This window comes from Periophthalmus magnuspinnatus, chromosome 21 (genome assembly GCF_009829125.3).
Source record: "Periophthalmus magnuspinnatus isolate fPerMag1 chromosome 21, fPerMag1.2.pri, whole genome shotgun sequence".
NCBI lineage: Eukaryota > Metazoa > Chordata > Actinopteri > Gobiiformes > Gobiidae > Periophthalmus > Periophthalmus magnuspinnatus.
In genome coordinates, this window is record NC_047146.1 from 21032343 (window position 1) to 21054440 (window position 22098).

Here is a 22098-nt window from a genome sequence, read left to right on the forward strand (position 1 = left end):
AAATGGTGGACACTTAAAAAACATTATTTTTTAAAAATTTGGTCATTTTTAGTTCCCCTAGTTTAAGTAGTGATAAGTTCAAGTGTAAGTGAACAATTATGACCATTTATATTGTCAAAAATCTCAGAAGGTTCAGTTTACCTACTGCTAAAAATTGGTGAGTATAAGTTAAGAATTATAGGAGCTATTGAAGATTTAAAAGTGTCAGTGACTTTTGGTTTGGTCTAGTCCTGGTTTAGTACTGGTGGTCTAAATTCAGAATGTTCATTATTAATAAACCCTATGTTCATGCTTTATTCATGTTATTAAGTGTAGTTATTTGTTGTACCTATACATTTTAATACATAAACTCTGAATCCTTTCACAAAATACATTTTAAAACTATTCCTCCCAACACAGGAGGAACAGTGAATATGTAGTTAAAGAGAAAATAAACACATTTTCAACAAAGCTGAGCAAAATAAGTGCATTTACATAAGCCTCATTTCTCAAGGATATAAGACTGAAAACACTAAACTTTGAGCTGAATAGGAGACGTACTTATTAGTCTCGTAAGGCCAATTAAGCTCATTTAGTTTTTCTTCCGTTCCTCAATTAAAAGGTGCTTTCTCCCAGATCACTGTTTCACACCCGAGGCTTCTCTCTGCTCTCTAATCGTGTCGTTATATTGGCTTTCTTTAGAATTCTTTTTAATTAGCTAGTTTGTCCAAGTAAATGACCTTTGTTTATATGAACAATTCTACTATTAGGTTAAGAATTATAATATTGCATCTGAAATAAATAGTTTAATTGGGTTCTGTGGACTATTAAAAAAAAAAAAAATACATATAAAAATTAAAATTAAATCAAAATAATACAGTATCATATAGTAAACACTGAAAGTTCACAATTAGATCCTGTCATTTATTTAGGTCAGTAAGCCACTACCATAGCCAGAGCTGCCTTGGGGCAAATAGATATAATATAAATAGATGTGGCCGCCCTTAAGTGCTTTGCTGAAAGTTACCGCATCATTATATTGTTATTAGCAGGAACATAATTTACTGTTTTTGCTTCTTATGTAGCGAAGCCATTTCTTGTCATGAGGGCTAATGGTTATTTTAAGGATTTTCGTTTTATTTGTCAGCTAGTTTAAGTATTGTTTGGCACCTCAGCTTTACACAAATAGTTGAACATTGAACTCTGATTGGTTGGCATTGAAAAAAACAAGTAGCCAATCGGATTTTGCAGATAATTACCCCAAACTACTAATATGTAACCATGGTTTTGTTCATTGGTGCTATGTAAGATAGTTTTCCCCGATACAAATCATATCTTACCATTATGAACAAACCGCTTTCCCAAAATGTAGTTCATAACTTTTCTTACCAGCGTAGTTCAACAGTGACCGCCTGCTCCGCTTCTGGAATTAAATTTTCCATTCATTTTTCCAATAGACAAGAGTTCAAAGCCATCGCTGAGGCTAACCAGACACGTGCTAATAGCTAATATCCATAATGTGGTCGTTTTAAGCCCAAAAAGCACATTTAAAATACAAGATTCAGCAAAACGCTTCAGAAACAGATTTTAAATAAAATCATAGGTCTTGTGGTCATTAGTTACCACATAGCTGATTAGCTCTGTGCAAGCTTTCAAACTTTTAATATAATTTGTTTCCCGGGAAGTCTATGGGGTAAAATGACGGAGAAATTTAGTTCTGGGACCGGGGGAAGTGGCCGGTCGCTGTTGAGCTTCATTTAACCTGCTCCATAACTGCGTACATTGAATATTTACTTTTACATGTTAATAGTGTCTCCATACCAGCGCTCCCGTCTGAGTAATTAGCTGATGATGGATAGACTCATAGTGAATGAATGAGCGATTTAACCATGTGTGAGGGTGTGACGGGTTAGTATTCGCCGCTAACTACAGCTGCCTGCTCACTGACCTCTGAGACTGAATGAACCAAGCTAATGTGTCCAGCAGCTAACGCCTGGACTCAGAAACTGGGACTTTTAAATATAGACTACTGGTAGAGTTAAGGGCTTTAAATGGATGTCGACTCAACTAACCATGTATGTCGAAATTGTTAGGCACAGTCCAGACCTTTAACGTATCTATTACCATGGAAACAAGCAGGAGATGGTGAAGTTACAGGTGAGATCTACAGAGAGGCAAGCCAACTCACAGGACTATCCAACTGAGATTAATGTCATACTGCCAGACCCCTCACCCAAAAACATCAGGGGTGTCCAAACTATGGCCCGGGTGCCAAATGCGGCCCTCAGACCAGTGTTCATTGGCCCTCAGGTCTTCAGCTGAACTGGCTCAATTGATCATAATCAGTACTTTTTACCACAAATTTGAGTATTCCTACCAATATAATATTGTCACAGACCTAATAATAATATTTCAAGCCTTGTTTAAACTATGTTAAATGCACCATCTGAATTGTCCACTGTATTGACTACTGGCCCTCCGTGTCAAAACTTTTTCAAGATATGGCCCTCAGTGAAAAGAGTTTGGGCACCCCTGAGTTACATAGTATAACTTTAAACTGAATAAAAGCAAAAATATAGTAACCAGGCATTCAAAACCATCTTACCTGCCTGATAAACTGCAATGAATAAGTTCTAAATATACATCAAATTTGTCGTACCTCCATTATTGTCCTGTTTCCTTTGCTCTGCTTTGAGAGATTACACTCTTTTTCACTTCCATCAAATATTTAAAAGTGAAGAGAACTGTTGTATTATAGTCGTGGATCGCCATAGGAAATCCATTTCACTTATTTTTATGTCAAACTGCCCATTGGACCCGTGGAGTTTGCAGTTTCCAGCCTATCAAACATGACCAATGGTGTCATATATTTACTGATATAGGACTTTTGCACAGTTGTAGCACCTCAGGCTGGCATTATTCTACTTTAGCGACTAGCTCGACTTCATTTTGTGTGTGTACATTGGTTTGTACCCTCTGGTTGTCATCATTGAGTTGGCAGTTTCCCTGGATTACAGTTTGTAGCCTGCAGAGCCACATAGCAGCGGTAGTAGCAGTAGTAGTAGCAGCTTTAGCCATTAATCTCGCGTTTTATAGGCTTAGACTGAACCAAAAAACCCAGAGCCAGCAGTGATAGGCAGGCTGAGAGCTGGAGGGGGAACATGTGGTGAAATGCAGGAGACAGACCAAAAATGAGCAGAAATGGAGAGGCAAGGCATGGGATACAGTGCAGTGTGTAGCTGTAAATGTTGATTTGGACGTGAGATTGGCCAAATTGCAATTAGAGGCACTAATTCAATACAAATGGGCTATCCAGAACATCTTAAAGAACAAATACTCTGCCTTATATTTGTATTGTTATTGGTGTACTTAATTTTTATTATTACCTATAACATAACAAAAATGGAAAATCCTAAATTGCGTGTTTTTATGGGACTTAGAGGGAGCGGACTTACTAAACAAAGATTGATCAAGCAATAAAGTAAAATACAACTCTAGGTATGTTTTTGATCAGGGAACAATATTATAAAATGGTTAATGGTTACTAGTCAGTTTTGTCAAAGCCAGATCTGCAAATTCACTTTAATCGGAGCTTTGTTTTAACACAATTTGACCATAATAAACTAACTTAGCTGGCATTACAGCAACAGTTTTTCTCAATTTTGTTTGGTTTTGTTTTTCCTTTGGCAGTTTAACCCGCAACCTTTATGTTATTCAACAATAATCTTTAAATGATCCAAGCATAATTCCACAGAAAAATGATATAATGAATGTGAAACAGCACCCATCACTCTCCTGTCTCTCATTATTTCACACAGAGATGTTTTATCTGTTCAGTTTTATCTTTCTCCTTGGTGGCATGGTTTGGCACTGTTCTGAAAGACAGGAACAAAGCGAATCAGATCATGTTGTGGTCCAGCAGGCTGACTGGTGCCTTGAGTCCCTGTACACCAGACAGGTACAGCGTATAGCCTCCGATATTGTGAGCTGTGACGAGTTCCACCTCGTTTCAACGGGATGCGAGTTCAAAATCATAGTCATAGCAACAATGTATTTATTAGATTATGATTTTGTGAACCAGTGTGAATGTTTGCATGTTTGATTGATGATGCCAAACTTGAAAATAGCTGCTAATCAAATCGGGCTCAAATAAAAAACTTGAACCTGAGCAGAGAGAGGAGGAGCAGTGCAGCTGTAGTTCCCTCCCTGTTCTCCTCAGGCTCAGCGCTCTGGTTCACTTAGCCTAATCCTCTTTTTGGATTTTTAAATGAGCATAAATGATTAAACTTACATGTAGCCTGGGATTACTTCTGTGTGGAGACACTGCAGGGAGGAGCAGGGCTAACAGCTATAGCAGCTATAGCAGCGACCAGCCCACTAGCCTTTTATAGAGTCAAATATAATTATAATCAGTAGGGCCGTGCAATATATATCACTAATTATAGCAATATTGGTGAATTTCAGATTATAAAATGTGATGTTATATTCCCAGATTTCTCCATAACATTGGACTTTGCCATGAAATATCCTGATCATTTTCATCATGTTGTAAAATAGCACGTCACATTTTGCTGTTATGGGCGCCATTTTAAGGACTCCTGGGCATTCAAAACATTATTGTGAAGAATATTAATTTTATATCTATAACAACGATCCTAATTTGACTTCATTTGCAACACATGGAAAAGTATTATTATTTTAACACTCATATTACACTGAGTATTTATGACACGTTTTATGGTCCCAATACAAGCCTACCCTGAGTAATATTGGGGACTAATGAATTCCCAATGTGTTTATGGCATTGTTTGTAATTAAAAAGTGACATTATGGGCGGCAGAGGACTGAACTATAATCCAGTTTTATAATGAGTGATAATATTTTTATGCCTCTGTCTCTCAATGGGATCATGACGTGCGATTATTTCAGATCATAAAGTGGGCTGAGCAATGAAGAGAGCATATTACTCACCTCACACTGATAAAGATATTTAATGACTGTATAATATTTAATCTCTCTTTCATTTGCAGCTTTTACCTTTGGGCTGTCTATTACAGTCTAAACAAGGATTAATCAGGTCTTAGCCAGGACTGAACCCGGTCTAAAGAGGGGCTGGCTGGTCCTTGAAGCATGAACTAGTGGAGAGATTAAAGTCTGTATAAGGCATAGAGTTCTATTGAATTTATTAGGTCTGTCATCATAACAAATTTTGAAGTGCGATATATTGCTGGAGTAAATATAGATAATAAACGATAATACTGAAACTCATTCATGTCACTTACTAGACCAATCATGATAATTACTACATCGACTTATTGTTCAATACGTGTTAGATGGAACTATAGTTTTTGAAATCAATATTTATCGTGGATTCTTTGCACAAGTGGGAAGATTTTGTGTTTTTTTTTCTGTGCTACAATGAGGTTTGATCTGTACTTGGATTATGAACTTCTGTGTCTCATTATAGATACTAATTGAGTATTAAAGTCTTTCATGCTACTATTTATTTCCTGCAGCTCATGATCTGTAACTATATTGCACATTTAGAATACTTTTTGTGCAGACATGGGCAAACTACGGCCCGGAGGCCACACACGGCCCTTTAGGTTTATTAGTCTGGCCCACCGAACGTGACCAAATGATATTAAAATAGCTGAGTGTAAATTTTGTTCAATTTACAAAAAACTGAATCTAAGTTTTTCTGCTGTGTTTATTTATATGAAATTTAATACATAAATGTATTTTTTTTTTTTTTTACAATGACCCTTGCATATGCTTTACAGGCCAAATCTCTAATGTAATATGTGTATGTGTATATATATACACACACACCCCGGACACATGAGGGAATTCTGAGAGTCCCAGCTTAAACTGCTGCCCCCGCAACCCGGCCCCCGATAAGGGGAAGAATACTGTTAAAAAATTCTGAGCTCCAATAAATAAACAGCAGAATGAAAACACTTTAATCTTATCATGTAGGATAGGATAACCACAAATTTCCCAGGACTGCAAAGAAAATGTGCACATGATAAATATTGACCCCAAATATATATTGTTCCAGCTTTCACATATTGAGCGATAAGTCGATATAGTGATGATTTTCTGTCTTTTTTCCCCTGCAAAAAAAGAAGTGTGGATTTAATCAAACTCTTTCGTACATCCTTATTTGTGCTTTTTGTTTTTTGTGAAAGACAAAATATTTTTGTTACTAGATGCAGATTAGACTGTGTGTTTCACAGTAGGGCTTTTAAACTTATCCATTTATCAGTTTTTACCATAGAACTCTGACCTGTTTCCCATCTAATTTTTAAACTATAAGCAGTTAATGTTGTGATATCACTGTATATATCGTAGGTTGTGCTCTTGGAATTTCATTTTGGCTGTTTCGTCCATGACAAATTAAAATCCCTACTGATCCCATCTGAAAGAATGACATCATCCCTGTGTGTCCTGTTTGGAATTTTGGCTTCATTAAATCCTGGAATGTGGAAGTAGAATGCAAAATGAGCCAATCAGAGTGCGGCGCAGCCAGGATGTGTCGAAAGTCTCCTAGCAACAGAACGAAATAGAGGAGAGAGGGAGGCAGTAGCTAGGTAACTGAAGAAGAGAGAAGAGAGAGAGAAGGGTGAGAGATGGGAGAGAGAGAAAGAAAGAAGGTAAGAAAGAGGGATAGAGGGAGAAAATGAGAGAGCGCCAGGGGGGTAGAAAGAGAAGAGGTGATACAGACAAAACAAATGAGGAGAAAAAGAGAGCTTGGTAAGTGAGGAAAGAAAGAGAGAGATGAGGGGAAAAGGGAGAGAAAAGGGAGAAAGCAGAGAGGGGGGGTGACGGAGAGAGACGGAGAGAGAAAGGCAGTGACTAGATAACTTAAGAGAGAGAAGTAGAGAGGGAGGTGATGGAGAAAGAAGGAGAGAGGGAGGGAAAGAGGGAAGCAGAGATGGAGAGAGGGGAAGGGAGTTATAAGTATTGGAGAGAAGGATGGAAGGAAGGAAAGAAGGGAGAAAAGAAGAGGCAGAGAGATGCGGAAGGGAGAGAGAAAGAGAAAGGGGTGGGGCAGAGGGGAGGGGATAGAGAGAAACAACAATGGGAGAGAGATGAGTGAGAGAAAGTAGAGACGGGAAGAGGGTTAGACTGGGTAGCTCGAATCGAATTGGTAAGAGGAGGAATAGAGAGAGATACAGGAGAGAGAAAAGAGAGGGGGATAAATAAAGAGAATATGAATAGAGAGAGGAAATATGAAGAGGAAAGAGTAAAAGAAGGTACTGTCACTCGGTTTAGACTAGGGTTGTCAAAAGTATCGAAAATCAGACGCTAGTTGTTATAGTTTTAGTATTGATTAGATACTCGTTTGAGCAGGTATTGATACTGAAAACATCACATTTACACGACAGAAATGAACCTTTTCCTGAAGCTTTAGAATGATCTTGAGCTGTTTCAGAACAAGTATAAGACACGCAGACTAGTGTACGCCCATGGACCACTACGGAACCTACATGAACGACTGAGGGGATAAACCTTGTATTCTTGCGTCCTTGTAAACATATTGTAAGAGTAGGACGTGACCAGAGTGGAGGACCTGTCTGTTTTGGGTTAGTAAAATAAAATATGTGAGTTTAAGGAGGAGGGAGGGGTGAGGAGGAAGAGGAGGAGGGAAGGAGGAAGGGGAGGAGAGGAGGGGGAGAGGAGGGGGAGCAGGCATTGAAAAGAAAAAGGATTGTTCCGGCCAATTACACCCAGACACATGCACTGGCAGAGGGGTGTGAAGTCTGCCACCTGAGCCCCCACTGGAGAAAGAGAAGGAGGGAGAGAGAGAGAGAAAAGGAGAGGGGGGAAGGATAGGTGGTGCAGAGAGGGATGGAGAGATGGAGGGGGAGATGGAGGGTGAAGAGAGAGGGAGAGAGAGATGGAGGGAGAGAGAGAGACAGGAGAGATGGAGGGTAAAGAGGGGCATAGAGAAATGGAGGAAAAGGAGAGGGATAGAGAGATGGAGGGAAAAGTCAAAGGTGAAGAGAGGGAGAGAGAGATGGAGGGAAAAGTGGAGGGTGAAGAGAGGGAAAGAGAGATGAGGGAGAGATGGAGAGTGAAGAGAGGGATAGAAAGAGGGGGTGGGGGAGGAGGGGAAAAAGGAAGTGGTGTGGTGGAAGAGGAGGGAGGGCGAGAAGGGAGGGGCAGAGAATGGGGTGAGGGTGGATGAAGGGAGAAAGAGAAAGAGGGAGAGAAGGGGGAGTGAATGAGGAAGAGAGAGAATGAGAGAGAGAGAAGAGGGGGGTATAGAAGAAAGAAAGGAGAGATTGAGCAAAGTATGGAGGGAGATATTGAGGAAGGTGAGAGAGAAGGAGGGAGAGAAGGCGTGAGAGCCACACACAGAGAGGAGGAAGGAACACGGGATAAACCTGAAGTGACAGGAGCTGCTTAGAACATGGGCACTCAGTAAAAGTGTTCTATTTTTTGCAGCATCGTCCTCTCCGACGACACCAACACTCGCCACATTCATACGAGGCAAGGTGCACGAAGTGTCTTGCCCAAGGACACAACAAGAGTCAATGGACCTGTTTGATTTATTAAGCCGTTCTAGACAAATGTTGCTGTTTACTATGGACAAAATGTAAAATGATTATGTATGTATGTAGGTGAAGTTTAATAACAAGCACCCAAAAAAAGCATGGTATGTTTTCTTTAATCCAGTCGTAGGCTTTTTTGAGGCTGAGTCTTTCATTTGAATATTCACACTATGAGGCCGACTAACCACTGGCCTCAGGTACAGAGAGGGATGGAGGGAGGGAGGGAGGAAGGGGGAGAAAGGAGGTGTGGTGAAAGGATGATGTCTTCAAAGAACCCCCCCCCCCCCCGCACTCTCTTTCTCTCTCACCCTGTCTCTCTTTCTCTCTCTCTCTGTCTGTCTTTCTCTCTCTCTCTCTCTCTCTCTCTCTCTTTCTGCCTCTCTCTGTCTGTCTTTCTCTCTCTGTCTCTCTCTCTTTCTGCTTCTCTGTCTCTGTCGCGCTCTCTGTCTCTCTCATTCTCTTGTCTCTCTCTCTTTCTCTCTCCCTCTGTCTCTCTCTCTCTCCCTCTCTCTCTCTTTCCCTCTCCCTCTCTCCCTCCCTCTCCCTCTCTCTGTCTCTCTCTCCCTCTCTCTGTCTCTCTCTCTCTCGCTCTCTCTCTTTCTGCCTCTGTCTGTCTTTCTCTCTCTCTCTCTCTCTCTCACTCTCTCTCTGTCTCTCTCTCTCTGTCTGTCTCTCTCCCTCTCTCTCTCTGTCTCCCTCTCTCTCTCTCTTTAAATGTAAAATACGTGTTATTCCTTAGTGGACTCGTCCTGCTGAGCATTACCTGACATTGCATCATCACACACTCTCTGCGTCTTTAAACTTCACTCAAAAATAAAAAAAATAAAATAAAAAATAAACCTTCTGAAGTGAAGGTCAGACTCCAGGCCTACTTGCTCCAAACTCACAAACTTTTAGCTTCTTCCCAAAACTTTTACGTTTCATGTTCAGTGAGAGGCTACAATTAGTATCTTACCACCACAGTGAATGAGTCATGCATGAAACTGTCTGGAAACGCGCTTTATAAGATTATTATTATTATTATTATTATTATTATTATTAAGACTCTGAGTTATACAGAAATAGTCTATTAGTCTATTATTAAGCTGTTTTAGATCAATATTCTGGTTTACAATGTCCTTATTTAAATATGATAAAAATGTGTGCCGCATTATGTTTGGAGGAGTGGGTTTTTTAAAAGGTGCTGTGTCTTTTAACTGGGATACGAGTCTGTTTGGATGATTAATAAACCTGATTTCCCTCGTGTGTGTTTCAGGAGAGAAGCCGTACAAGTGCTCGTGGGAGGGCTGTGAGTGGCGCTTCGCTCGCAGTGATGAGCTCACGCGACACTACCGGAAACACACGGGAGCCCGCCCCTTTAAATGCAACCACTGCGACAGGTAATAAACAGCTAGTGCATTACAACATACCACAGATAGAAAACATTAACTGATACAATATATTATACAGACACGATACTACTGCAGACGTAGTATCTGTGCTTGAGCAGACAGCTGCATTAAAGAGAGACATGGTGAATCACAAAACGACGATATCACCAAGAATTGTCACAGGTCTGATCATGATTCAGTTTTCATCCCTATATCGCTCAGCCCTAATTGGCTTACGGCATGTTATAAGGTCATCAGTACCGTCAGTACCTTGGCAATACCCTCTTTAAAGTGAAACCAATCTCTACTACTACTACTACTAAACGGTGTATATGGTGTTTTAATAGCATTATCCACTGTCCATAGTCATTTTTGGCAACTTCAGTGCAAACTAGATAATTTTGCAGCTTCTCATATCTAAATCTAAGTGTGTGCTGCCTTCACTGGCCTCTGCAATTTCCAGTAGTGGGTGACATCACAAAAGACTCATTAAAACCAGGTGTTTCTGATCGCAAACCCCTGGCTAAAGGGGCGGAGTTTGAAGTGTGTATACTTGTTAGACCAATGATACTGTTCCTTATACCTCCAGACCCCGCCCCTCCTCCCCCCTCACTATTTTCTTGATTCCTCCAGGTACTGCCCAGTTTAGCAGCTTTATTTGAAATGTGGTTGTGGGTGGGGTTCATGTGTTTAGTCGCATTTTAAATTAAAAACAAAAATAATCGTCTTTTCTTTTTCTTTTTTTGTTACTGTGTAAAAATGTAAATAACTCCTTGTGTTGAAATAAATAAATAAGTTAACAATAATAATAATAATAATAATAATAATAATAATAATAATAATAATAAAAATAAATACCTCTAAGATCACCTGGCCACACCTCTGAGGTTTAAAATATTTAACTGTGAACTCCAGAGGTCCCCAGAAAGAAATCCTCTAATAAAATTCAAATTATTGTTCTTATATTTTCAGGTGTTTCTCCCGATCCGACCACCTGGCTCTCCACATGAAGCGCCACATCTGAGTCGTACCACCAGAGGGCAGCAGCACTGAGGAGCAGAGCCGAGGGAATCAAACTACCAACTTATTTCTCCCCCTGCTCCCAGACACCACCGAGGAGCAGAGCAGGGAGAATCAAACTACCAACCCCATGCTCCCGGCTTCCTCCCTCCTGTCCGGACACCATCTCGGACGACCCCAGTACGGTGGCCCAAATAGGGGCATCAGTAACAACACGGAGGAGGTGCAAGATAGTTGTTTTTCTCAACCACTTTACCACAACTGTTACAGTAAATACATTTTTGTCCATTTTCTGTCAAATTCCAAATGTCTTCAAGCACTTTTGGGATCTTGGAGTTTTTTATATCAATAACCAATAACCACGTTTTCATTTTTCTGCATGCATTTTAATATATACAAGTAGCTAGCGTTCAAAATACTCAACTTTTTCCATTTTTCATCTTTGAAAATCCACCACTGCACTGCAAAAAGTAAAGATTTTGAGCAGGTTTTAATTACGTTGCTGCGTGCAAATCAAATAATCAATCTTTTTTAATTATAGATAGAGTATTGGTTCAAAATGACTATTGATAATTTCCAAATTTGAAGTATAATTTTCAAAACTAGCAACAAAATTGGAAAAAATATTTAAAATTGCATCAAAGTCTAATTATCTCTACAAAAGTAAGTGAATTATTAAGTCACCACTACTCAAATCAAGTGTGAATTCAAGTCGTTTAAGCTTTTTGGATAATATTTTTTGCAGTGCAGCACCCGTCGCAGCCTATTTCAACAATATGAAAAACAACAGTGAACAAAGGCTGGGTGCTTGAACTTCTTTTATCGCTGACAATCGGTATTTTGGGGAATGCACTTGGACATTTTGAACAGTGAGTGCGCCAATTACGAGTCAGCTTTGTGGCTCTCCCATGCTTATATATCCTACCACCAGAGGGCGGCACTGAGGAGCAGAGCAGAGGTAATCGAAATACCAACCTCCTGCTCCATGCTGCCCCTCTTCTGCCATCCGCCATCCTGGACAGCCCCCAGTACGGTGGCTCAAAGGGGACATAAACTTCAAAAGAGAGATGCGAGATTGTTGCGTCTCTATGGGAGATCTAACTGACAATGCGCAGCGACACTTTTTTGAGCAAATTTTCTACTTAAAAGACATTTTTTTTCTTTTTTGGGGGGTTGGGGAAGGGGGCTGGGTTGGGAAAATGTCTTAAAACTTTGAGGAGATATGTCTTGGATTAAGAGGTTGGACTTTGAGAATTTGTTGCTTGAATTGACTGAGAGCAAACAGTGAATGACAACAAGATAAAAGCCATGTTTCTACCAAGTTGTGTAATACAACTAGCCAAAATGTTGCTAACAAACTTATTTTATTTATCTATTTAGCTTTTACCATCTGGTAAAATGAATTCAAATTCCTCCAAAATAAATCCTTTGAAAACAAATTAATGCTAACAACAGCTAGCATTCTAAGCGTGCACTTCCTGATACTTGGATAATATAATACTTTATAATTTGATCATGGAAGTATAATAAAATCTGGAAGGTGAACCCAAGATGGCGTCGTATTGTTTTCAATGGCCTATGCTCATTTACGCAAGGTTCCAGAAATGATTTTCTCCAACAATTTTCTTTTTACTTCCTCAATACGAGTGCCCCCTACCGTGTGACGTCAGGATCAGAGTGATAGCTGCTAGAGCGGAGCTAGTGCAGGCTCAGAGCTAAATCTTGCAAAGCTAACTGTTAGGTGCTTTGAGGATTTAAAAATTCTAAAGTTTGTGTTGTGAAAATATAGAAGAATCCCCGCTAAATCCCATCTTTGTGAAAGCTATGGATGCCCTGTCAGCTGAACACGGGCAGCTGAATTCACAAAAAATGCATTGTCTTCTATGGGAGAATTCTTTCTGGGCTGGGGCTCCCGAGAGCTGCGGTGCCTATGGGGCGGCCGCTGGTCGATCTCGCCCCGGGACACAGGGAGAGTGTCTCATCCAGTTCTTATTATAGATCCATGAATTAAATCTACACAGTCCACAGGAGACATATTTTGACTTCAAGAGCTGCTTATACATCTTTATATCTACGCTGGGGCAGGACAAATTTTGCTCAAATACATGGTCAAAATGCAGGCCCTTTAAAGGTGCACTGTGTAACGCCTCAGTCAGTCGCCGTGCGCCACTCACACTCAGAGCGGTGGCCTGCTGTGCTGTTGCTTTCACCTCCTTTGAAACTGCACACACGAGGCCACGTGTTCTATTCATTTATTAAGGGAAAGGCTTTGGTCCACTCTGGCAAAATAGACTCCCAACGGAATTAATCTGGAGCACCACGTAAGACTCATTGTTAGTCAAATTTCTTGCTTTTTAAAAAGATTTATGCAACATCTCAGGTTTAAAACATAACAGTGTATTCTGGTAATTATTTTTTTTAATCTGAACAAATCGTTCAACTTGATAGAAACAAGGCAAGATGCTTTTATTTCTGGACTAACATTAACAATGGAGCAGATCAAGACATGGATACGGATTTCGCCATCTTTCTGCCAGTGAAGATGAATCATTCTGGAGGAACTTTGAGGCAATTTTTGGGTAAAACTAAGCCTCGACTTAACTTAAAAAAAACTGCAAATCAATCCGTGTTTTTCTTGTATTTTGTTCACAACAGACTAATGATTTGTTATGTTTTGACAATGAATACTGAACCGTTAACCACACATCCTGACCGAACTGTGGTCACTTGAAAACGTTGCCTGCTTTTATTTTGCACTTTTTTATATTATCTTTGCATTTTTTACAACAAAAATGGGGGAAAAAATCACTTTGCTTTAAAAAAAATATATAAAAATCTTGTTTAAAAAAAAATACATAAAAATGATTCACTTTGTCACACAGGAACACAAACGTCACACCTTTTTCATCTGCTTCATTAAATAGGAAATAATTATTCTACTAAACTGTAAAAAAACGAAAATCTACATGAGTTCAGACGACTTGAATGCAGAATGTTAATATCGATTTGAGCAGTTTTAACTTAACTTGAATTCATGTTTGACATGTTGGATACAGCTGTAACGGTGGCTCAGTGATTGAAGCGTCTACCCGCAAATGGAATGGTTGGTGGTTCCATTCCAGCTACAAATAGTGCAGATTTTTGTTGTGTTATTAGCCAAAACACTTCACCCACCTTGTCTTCGTATAGATTTGGTCAGATAAATGGACGGGACGATGGCGCAGATTGGCAGCCTCACCTCCAGGGCAGCTGTGGCGACATAAATTGTTTAACACGACCGAGCTAAATCAGTCTTTAAGTCCAATTAATTAAGCATTTTGTGAATACTTTCCTCATTTCAAGAAAAGTTACCTGTCTGTGGAGGTATTATTATTTTATTATTCACCACAATGAGTTTATAAACGTTTTACACGACTTTCACAGACCAGTGCGGAGTTTTGCCATCACGTTAAAGCTCACAATGACTAGCATGCTAACGTACACTTCCTGATTCTCTGACATTAGAATGCATTATAATTAACACAGCTGACTTATTTTGATTTCACGAGCTGCTTATGTAATATATCTGTACTGCTTCAAGATGAATTTCGAGCAGAAACATGGGGAAAGTGAAATGATTGTATATTGTGTTAAAACCACTCGATAAATATTTAAACAAGTCCATGAATGTAGAATTAACACAAGTCAAAACTGCTCAAATTGAGTTTAATATTGTGAATCGCAGTCATGTTAACTCATGTAGACTTTCCTTTGTTGCCGTGTTATTATCACAGTTGGAATCAAAAGAAAATGGCATGAATATTTAGTGGCAGTTTTGCTCAAATGTTGCATTCTGCTCCCAGATCTGTTCTCGGTGGGGCGTCGTCTGGTACACGGGTTTGGAGCTGACAGCTGGAGGTGAGAGAAATGCTCTCAACTGAAAAATCGTTTTGTAAATTTCTCATTTTTTCCAAATTTTCCGCCCACATTTTAGCGTCTGCTGTCTGTGCCTGCAGTTTAACAAGCGCTCAGTGGAGTGTGAGACGAGCAGGATTACAAGGAAAGAGATCAGGTATTAACCAAAAGGAAAATTGTGGAAAAAAAAGCCTAAAATAATTTCGAAATTCAATGTTTTTTGGTCCACACAAACCATAAAAACATGTGAAAATTAGTATAAATCAAATGAAACAACTTGAATTTAGCTAATAATCTGGAAAGACGTCATTTTGACCGAGTTTGATTTAATTGTTTATGAAATGTAGGAAATTTCACTGGTTATGCGATAATTTAACTTGGAATAATGAGAAATGGATCCATGGGTTTCAGTATGACAAAAAAGGACTGTTGCCATAGTGATTAATGAATGTAAAAACCTTTTGAGTGGAAAAACGTCCTCAAAATGTTTCATATACCATGAAACTGGAAACCAATCCAATTGAAATCAAGGTAGTACTTCAAACTAGCAAAATGACGACAAATATTATAAAACTTTAACTCATCTAGATCGTCAATTTGCAGCCCAAAATTTTAAAAAAGGCACATCGCAATCTGGCTGTAACCTTGATATCTTCCGCACCTCAAAACACTCGCTATAGACGTGCAACTCAGACTCTTACCCATCATGCTTTGGTCCTTGGGTTGGTTCAGTCTGTTCACTCTTCATCCTCCTTCAGTAAAACACGACGACCAGACCATGTCATTTTTTTTTATTGTATTCAGAAATTGAGACAAATTGACACAATTGTTCACTAAATCATTTCATTTAATACAAAAACCCTTACCAGACTCATACTTATCATGTAAACCACACCGCTAACTAACTTCAGTGCTAACAGCTATTGTTTTGAGCCTGATTTTGATGTTTCTTTTCCCATGTTTACATTACACATATTAAATTAAGTTATAGTGAAATACAAAGGCTAAAGTCGTAGTTTAGAAAGGCTGAATAATGCATAGGACCTTTAAAAATAACATACCAAATCAATATGTTCAAGCCAATAAAAACACACAGCCTTTCGTTTATAAAGGTGCACTGCGGACCTTTTCTGGTGCAGGGTATGCTACCTAAATCTGTATGGAGATAATATTACCTTGAATGTTCCTTATTATAGCATTTAACATATCACTTTAGCAGTTTGTCCATTGCATTGTTATAATTGCTCAAAAATACATTGAAAAACATGCAGTCTTACTCTGACCGGACTCGCCTTTCCTGCTAACATCACCTGCTTGTCTCCATGGGGATAAAGCCTAATTCTTGGCAAAGCAGTAACTTTTCCAGAGATAGATAGAATACTCCCTTCACCAGAAAACGTTTTGCAATGCAGCTTTAAACCTTGCTTGCTGCTCGGACATTTCCATTCACAAATCGTACCTTACTTTGATTCCACAGTTGAACTTTTTTGGGCAGCTTTTGTAAATAGCTTGAGTCTCAGAAAGCTGTGTGTGACGTGAAGGCTTTCAGCTTTGCATAGAGTTAGTTTATTGCCAAACATTGCACTTATTATATACATTATAATAATACTTAGCTTTTGCACTGTCCATACGCACTGCTTTATAGAATAGTCAGATGGAGCACTCAACTGTTCAATATCCACTTAACAATGTTGTTTCTCACACCAGGAAGTCAACAACAACATCAACAATGTTAATGGGGCCAGGAAATGTCTTTATTAATGCTAAGATGATCAGGTTACCATGGAAACGGCTTCAATATAAGGTTAAAAAGACGTCTCAACTAGCCTTCAGTATGGTTATACAAAAGTAAAGGCTATGTATTATAAAGAGATAAACAGGATTAAACCAAGACTAATCCAAAACCAAACCAATACTAAACCAGGGTGTGAGTCAAAGGCCTTTAGTATGGCTGCAAGAGGAAAGTATCTTTGGCTTTATATTGCAATGATACAGGGCTAAACTAGCACCAAATCAGGACTAAACTATAGCCTATTTCCCCAAATGTCTCCATTGACTAAAGTGAACCGTACCAGCCCGTTTGAGGGGTCCAAAGCAGGCCCCGGAGGGTACTAGCTCCCAGACAGGACCAGTGTGGTACGGGTCACTATGGTATGGCGTGGCTACACAAGAAACGAGATGGTTGGACAAGAAAGAACGCAGACTTGACACGGCAAAAAGCAGATATAAACAGAATAATAATTTCTCTCCAAACGCTGACGCAGGGATGTCAACTTTATATGTTGAGCCGATATGCATATATTTACAGTGCATAATGCAGCTAACATGAGCCGAGCCGACTGCATCGCATAAAGAGAGGTTAAAACGCGGTGGAGAAGTGCGGAAAAGTGAAATAAAGGCAGATAAAGCAGTGATAAAACAGAAGTAATTTTGTGTATGTGCTCGCTTTAGCCATGCCTCACAGCGCCACAGACTTGGAAGTACTAAACATCTCTTAGTTAATCGCTGAAATTGACCTTATAATTACAAGTATGTTTCAAATACCATTTAGATCTTATTTATGTCGTGCCCTTGGACCCGGAGCCTTGCCCAGAAAGTGGAAATGCAACTTTACTGGAGGGTTCTGCACCAAACAGACATTATTAGGGCTAAATTATTACAAAAATACTACAGTAAACCAGGACTAAACTAGGGATTATATCAAGTCCTAACCAGGTCTATAAGTATAAACCAGGATTTAACCAACTCTGTCACAGGTTTGTCCAGAATAAACCACGCCTAATTCAAGTCCTCTGAATGTAATCAAAAATAATCTTAATCAGAACTATAACTGCAAATATATTAGGATCTGTAGCTTGAAACCTTAATGACCATATATTTTGAAGGCTTTCCTGGTCATTTCTTGATCCCATTTGACTTCCTGTTTGAGTAACGTTCGTGCCGTGTTGTCATTGCTTGGTTCTTGCAGATTCACTACTCCACTTTCTTCAATACTGTTTTAATGATAATATTTACTGCACCAAATATTCACTAAAGTATCAACCAGCCAACGCACAGTCCGGGTCTCACGTTCATCAAATCAGCTTTATCCTGCTACACTGCAAAAAGAAATGTTGTCTTGAAATAAATGTATTGCCTAATCCCGTTTTACTACTTTTTATGCTGATACAAAGCCAATATTTGGACTTAAAATTAACATACTTTTTCAACCAACATAAACTATTTAAACTGAAACAGAAAGCGTAATACATGTATTAAAAGTCAACATTTTATTTTTTGTGTGTACATTATAAAAGTAGTACATTTGGAGTGTTTGTTTTGAGTCGTTTTGACAAGTTTAGATTTGGTGAATCAAAAATGAAAAGTTTATGATCATTAAATTATTTGTTGTTAATTCAAGTAAACTTAAAGGTGCACTATGTAACTTTTCTGAGGGAGGGCCTGCTGCCTGTTTGTCTCCATGGAGATGTTTGGAATGTTCCACAGAATATATCTTACATGTATTTCATTACGGGTATTATTGTTATTATTATTATTGCTCAAAAATACCTTTAAAAACATGGTGTGAGGGGGGTCGCCTCTCCACAGATCTGGCCTGGTGACGTCACTTACGCGTTTCCATGGAGATAAATCTGATGACACACTGTGGAACATTCTAGGCAATGAAAAAACACAGCCACAGAAAAGTTACATAATGTACAAAATGGCATACTACATTATAGCTTGAATAAGAACATCCAATAAATAAATAAATCTAAACTAGTCCAACCTCCTCAAATCAAGATTATTTTACAAAAGAGATTTTTACCGTGTATTTTTTAACATAAACGATTGTGTTTTATTCTAATATAAAGTCCATGTTTCACTGTAGTCATTGTTGCAGGTTCATATTCTGCCACTTTATCCAGTCATAAACGCAAGCAATAAGACATGTGCTTGCGTTTGTTCAATAATCCATTTTTTGAAAACTTTAAATAATTTATTATGATAAGGACAATAATAAGATTTCAAGTTTTAGTAATATCTTTGCTGCATTACTCAAAAACCCATTTTCAAAACTCATCAATTTGATTTCAATTCACACATAAACATTGATTTTATTAATGTTACTAATGCATGTTACAATTGAATTCATCTTTTTGACCCTTGAAAAAAAAACTGTACAAAAACTATTTTAACATTTTATATTGACAAAAATAAACTTATAAATAATACTTTTAAATTAAAACGCCCCTATACCTGCAGTGCTATACCTTCTGTTTACGATTCCTATTTTTAATCCCGTACAAAGTTTTTTCTATTTAAGCTTGTATGTACGCACCTTTATCTAAAATGACCACTTGAGGGCGCTGTACCTGATTTTTATTGTCGTGCAAAAACAAAACTAGCTCATTTTAAACAGTTTGCAGCGGTCCAAAGTTATTCCCCGCTTACTTTATGCATTCAGAGCATCCTAATTATTCACAGCAATGAGTTTTGCCATCATGATAGAACAACAACTAGCATGCTAACAGTGCACCAGATAATAAAACGTGTTCTAATTCGATGCAGACAGGACGCACAGAGCTTATTTTGACCTGAAGAGCTGCTTATACAATATATCTGCACTGGGATGACTCAAATTTTGCTCAAACACATGGGAAAAAAATCAGGTACCGGGCCTTTAAGAAGAATTTAACCGCTGATTAAAGGGGCCCCGCCTCTCTCTCTCTCTCTGCCCCTGCACTGTCACTGTTTTTTTTTTTTGGGTTGAACCTTTACGATTTTTCCCTGTAAAAAGTGTTATAATATGGTTTGTATTATACACTGTTGTTACGGTAATGTTGTTTATTAACGGAAGCAGAGGATTTATTTTTGTTACGGTCGGTTTGATAATTCTTTTTCTAAATTGGTATTGTAAAATATCTATGCAAGAAAACGTTAAGTGGAGCATTTTTATTTAAGAATGTAATATGTGTAATAAATGGTAGAATCTGCATTTGGTTCATGTGTCATTTTACTACTACTACTACGATTACTATTACTTTACTACTACTTCTGCCATATATTGCTACTTATACTGCAACTGCCACTAATAATAATAATATATATAATATGCATATACCTTTCAAGCCAAAACACCCAAAGTACTTTACATTGCATTATTCTAGCCAAAGCTGCCCAGGGGTAGATCTTCTAACCACTGCAAACCTCTCACACTACTTTCTTGGCACGGTGGGTGAAATATCTTGCTTAACGGCACAATGACAGAACTTGATCCGAGCAAGAATCGATCCCCTGATGTTTGGATTGGCGTTTCGAGAGGCCCAACCACTGAGACACTGTTGCCCCCTACTACAGTTATTATTAATACTGGTCCTGCTAATACAAATACTACTACTATTAGGCTACTTCTACTGCTAATACTACCAGTACAACAGCTGCTACTGCTAATACTATGACTATGATTACTACTTCTTGAAGCTTACCCTAGGGCAGGTCTGTGTTGTAGACATGTATTTGATTGGTGTACTGCAGCACTCCTACATCCAGGGCCCCGTTTGCCTTGACACTACCATCGCTTTCATTTTCAACAAATATTTCTTTTTGTTGAAATCAAAATACAACAAAAAATTATTATGTAACTATCAGAACTACTGTAATCAAAAAATGTATTTGAGATACTTTTTTGCTGTGTCTAAATATAAAATATCTGTATCTAAATATCTGTCTAAATATTTATCCCAAAATGTAGAGGATGATGCCCATAGTGCACCACATGGAGGATGGGTTTGATTTTGCCCTACTACTACTACTACTACTACTACTACTACTACTACTATTACTACTACTGCTGCTGCTGTTGTTAATTAAGTAAAAGTACAGATACCAGAGCAAAAAAAATGCTCAAAAGTAAAAGTAGCACATGAAAAAATCTACTTAAGTAAAAGTATTAAATTACCTGTTTAAAAATGTACTTAAAGAGTAAATAGTAAAAGTATTTTGTGCAGATTTTGAGGTCCAACAAAACTTCAAATATCGTGATTTTGATACAAATTTTGTTCAACAGAAATGAATCAATTGTTTTTTCTTGCTGTTTTTATTCGTAAATTGTTGTTTGCTTAAATTATGAACATGTTAAAAATAAACCCTCAGCCTTTTCAGCAGGTCTCAGACAATAGTAAAAAAATACTTTTACATTTCAGTCCTGTTCAAAAATGAAGTGGAGTAGAAAGCACAGATACTGCTCTCAAATGTAGTGAAGTAAAAGAAAAGGTATCCACTTAAAGATGCATAAAGCTTTTACGTAAGTACAGTACTTTACTACTTTTACTTTGTTACATTCTACCACTGCTACCATTACTATTACTACTCCTACTACTACTACGTTTACCAAATACAGTATAAAATCCTTATTAGAAACAGCTGGATGATGAAGCCTGAAGAACCAGATTACACGAATCCCTGCGGTTCTTCATTCCGGGCTGTTTTTTGTTGCATTTGTAAAGTCTATTTTTCATTTTTCCTGATACTGGAGCTGTTTCTGTCCTTACTCAGCAGGTGTAGTCTTTTGTATTCAGCCTCCTCCTCAGAGCAGAGCAGCAGAAGCAGGGTCACGTTGGGTTATTTATATCCATTTACAGTCTGTGTCAGCTCAAAACAACACACTGTAAACTGCTGCTACAACATATGGAAGAAAATTAGGCCAACTCCAAACTAATGACCTGTGTAATACTGTAGATTTGTGCTTTTATGTTGTAATCTTATCCATATACATACTGTACCTAATGTTTTGTTTGAGTTATTTCCTGGATCTTCTGGCTCCTTTCTGGGTTTAAAAAAATAATAATAATAATAAAAAAATCAGTTCCACCTTGTGATGTCATCAGGTGGTAGTTTATTGGGTGATCCTCTGTGTTTTTAAAGTCCATAACGCTCAGGGACGAAGAGAGAGATAACTGCGAGAGACGGAAAATTAGAGAAAGGACAGAGGGAGACGGAAATAGAGAGAACAGAGAGGGGATGAGTGAAAGAATGAGAGAAATAAGGAGAGAGAACAGTAGATGGAAAGAGAGGGACTGCAAGTGACGTGAGAGAAAAGACAGAAGAATGGAGAGAAGAGGGAGAGGGAGAAGAGCAGCAGTAAGACAGACCAAAAAGAGGAAAAGAGAGGGGAAAAGAGAAGATAGAGTGCGGTTATAAAGGGAATAGTGAGACATTATGTTCAGGATCTGTTCGTTTATTGTGGAAAAAATGTGTGTTTTCTGTCAGAGATTTTCTCCGCTTTGCTTTGT

At 38.4% G+C, this 22098-nt stretch overlaps 1 protein-coding gene across 1 annotated transcript in view; it reads left to right on the forward strand.

Moving 5' to 3' along the window:
* Nucleotides 1-13878, forward strand: part of klf7b (Kruppel-like factor 7b) — a 48684-nt gene extending 34806 nt beyond the window's left edge. Inside the window, exons 3-4 of the mRNA XM_033987031.2 lie at nucleotides 9796-9919; nucleotides 10883-13878. Of these exons, the coding sequence (XP_033842922.1) occupies nucleotides 9796-9919; nucleotides 10883-10934 (176 nt within the window). The 3' untranslated portion in view covers nucleotides 10935-13878. The remainder of the gene's footprint in view (nucleotides 1-9795; nucleotides 9920-10882) is intronic.
* The last annotated feature ends 8220 nt before the right edge of the window (nucleotides 13879-22098 follow it).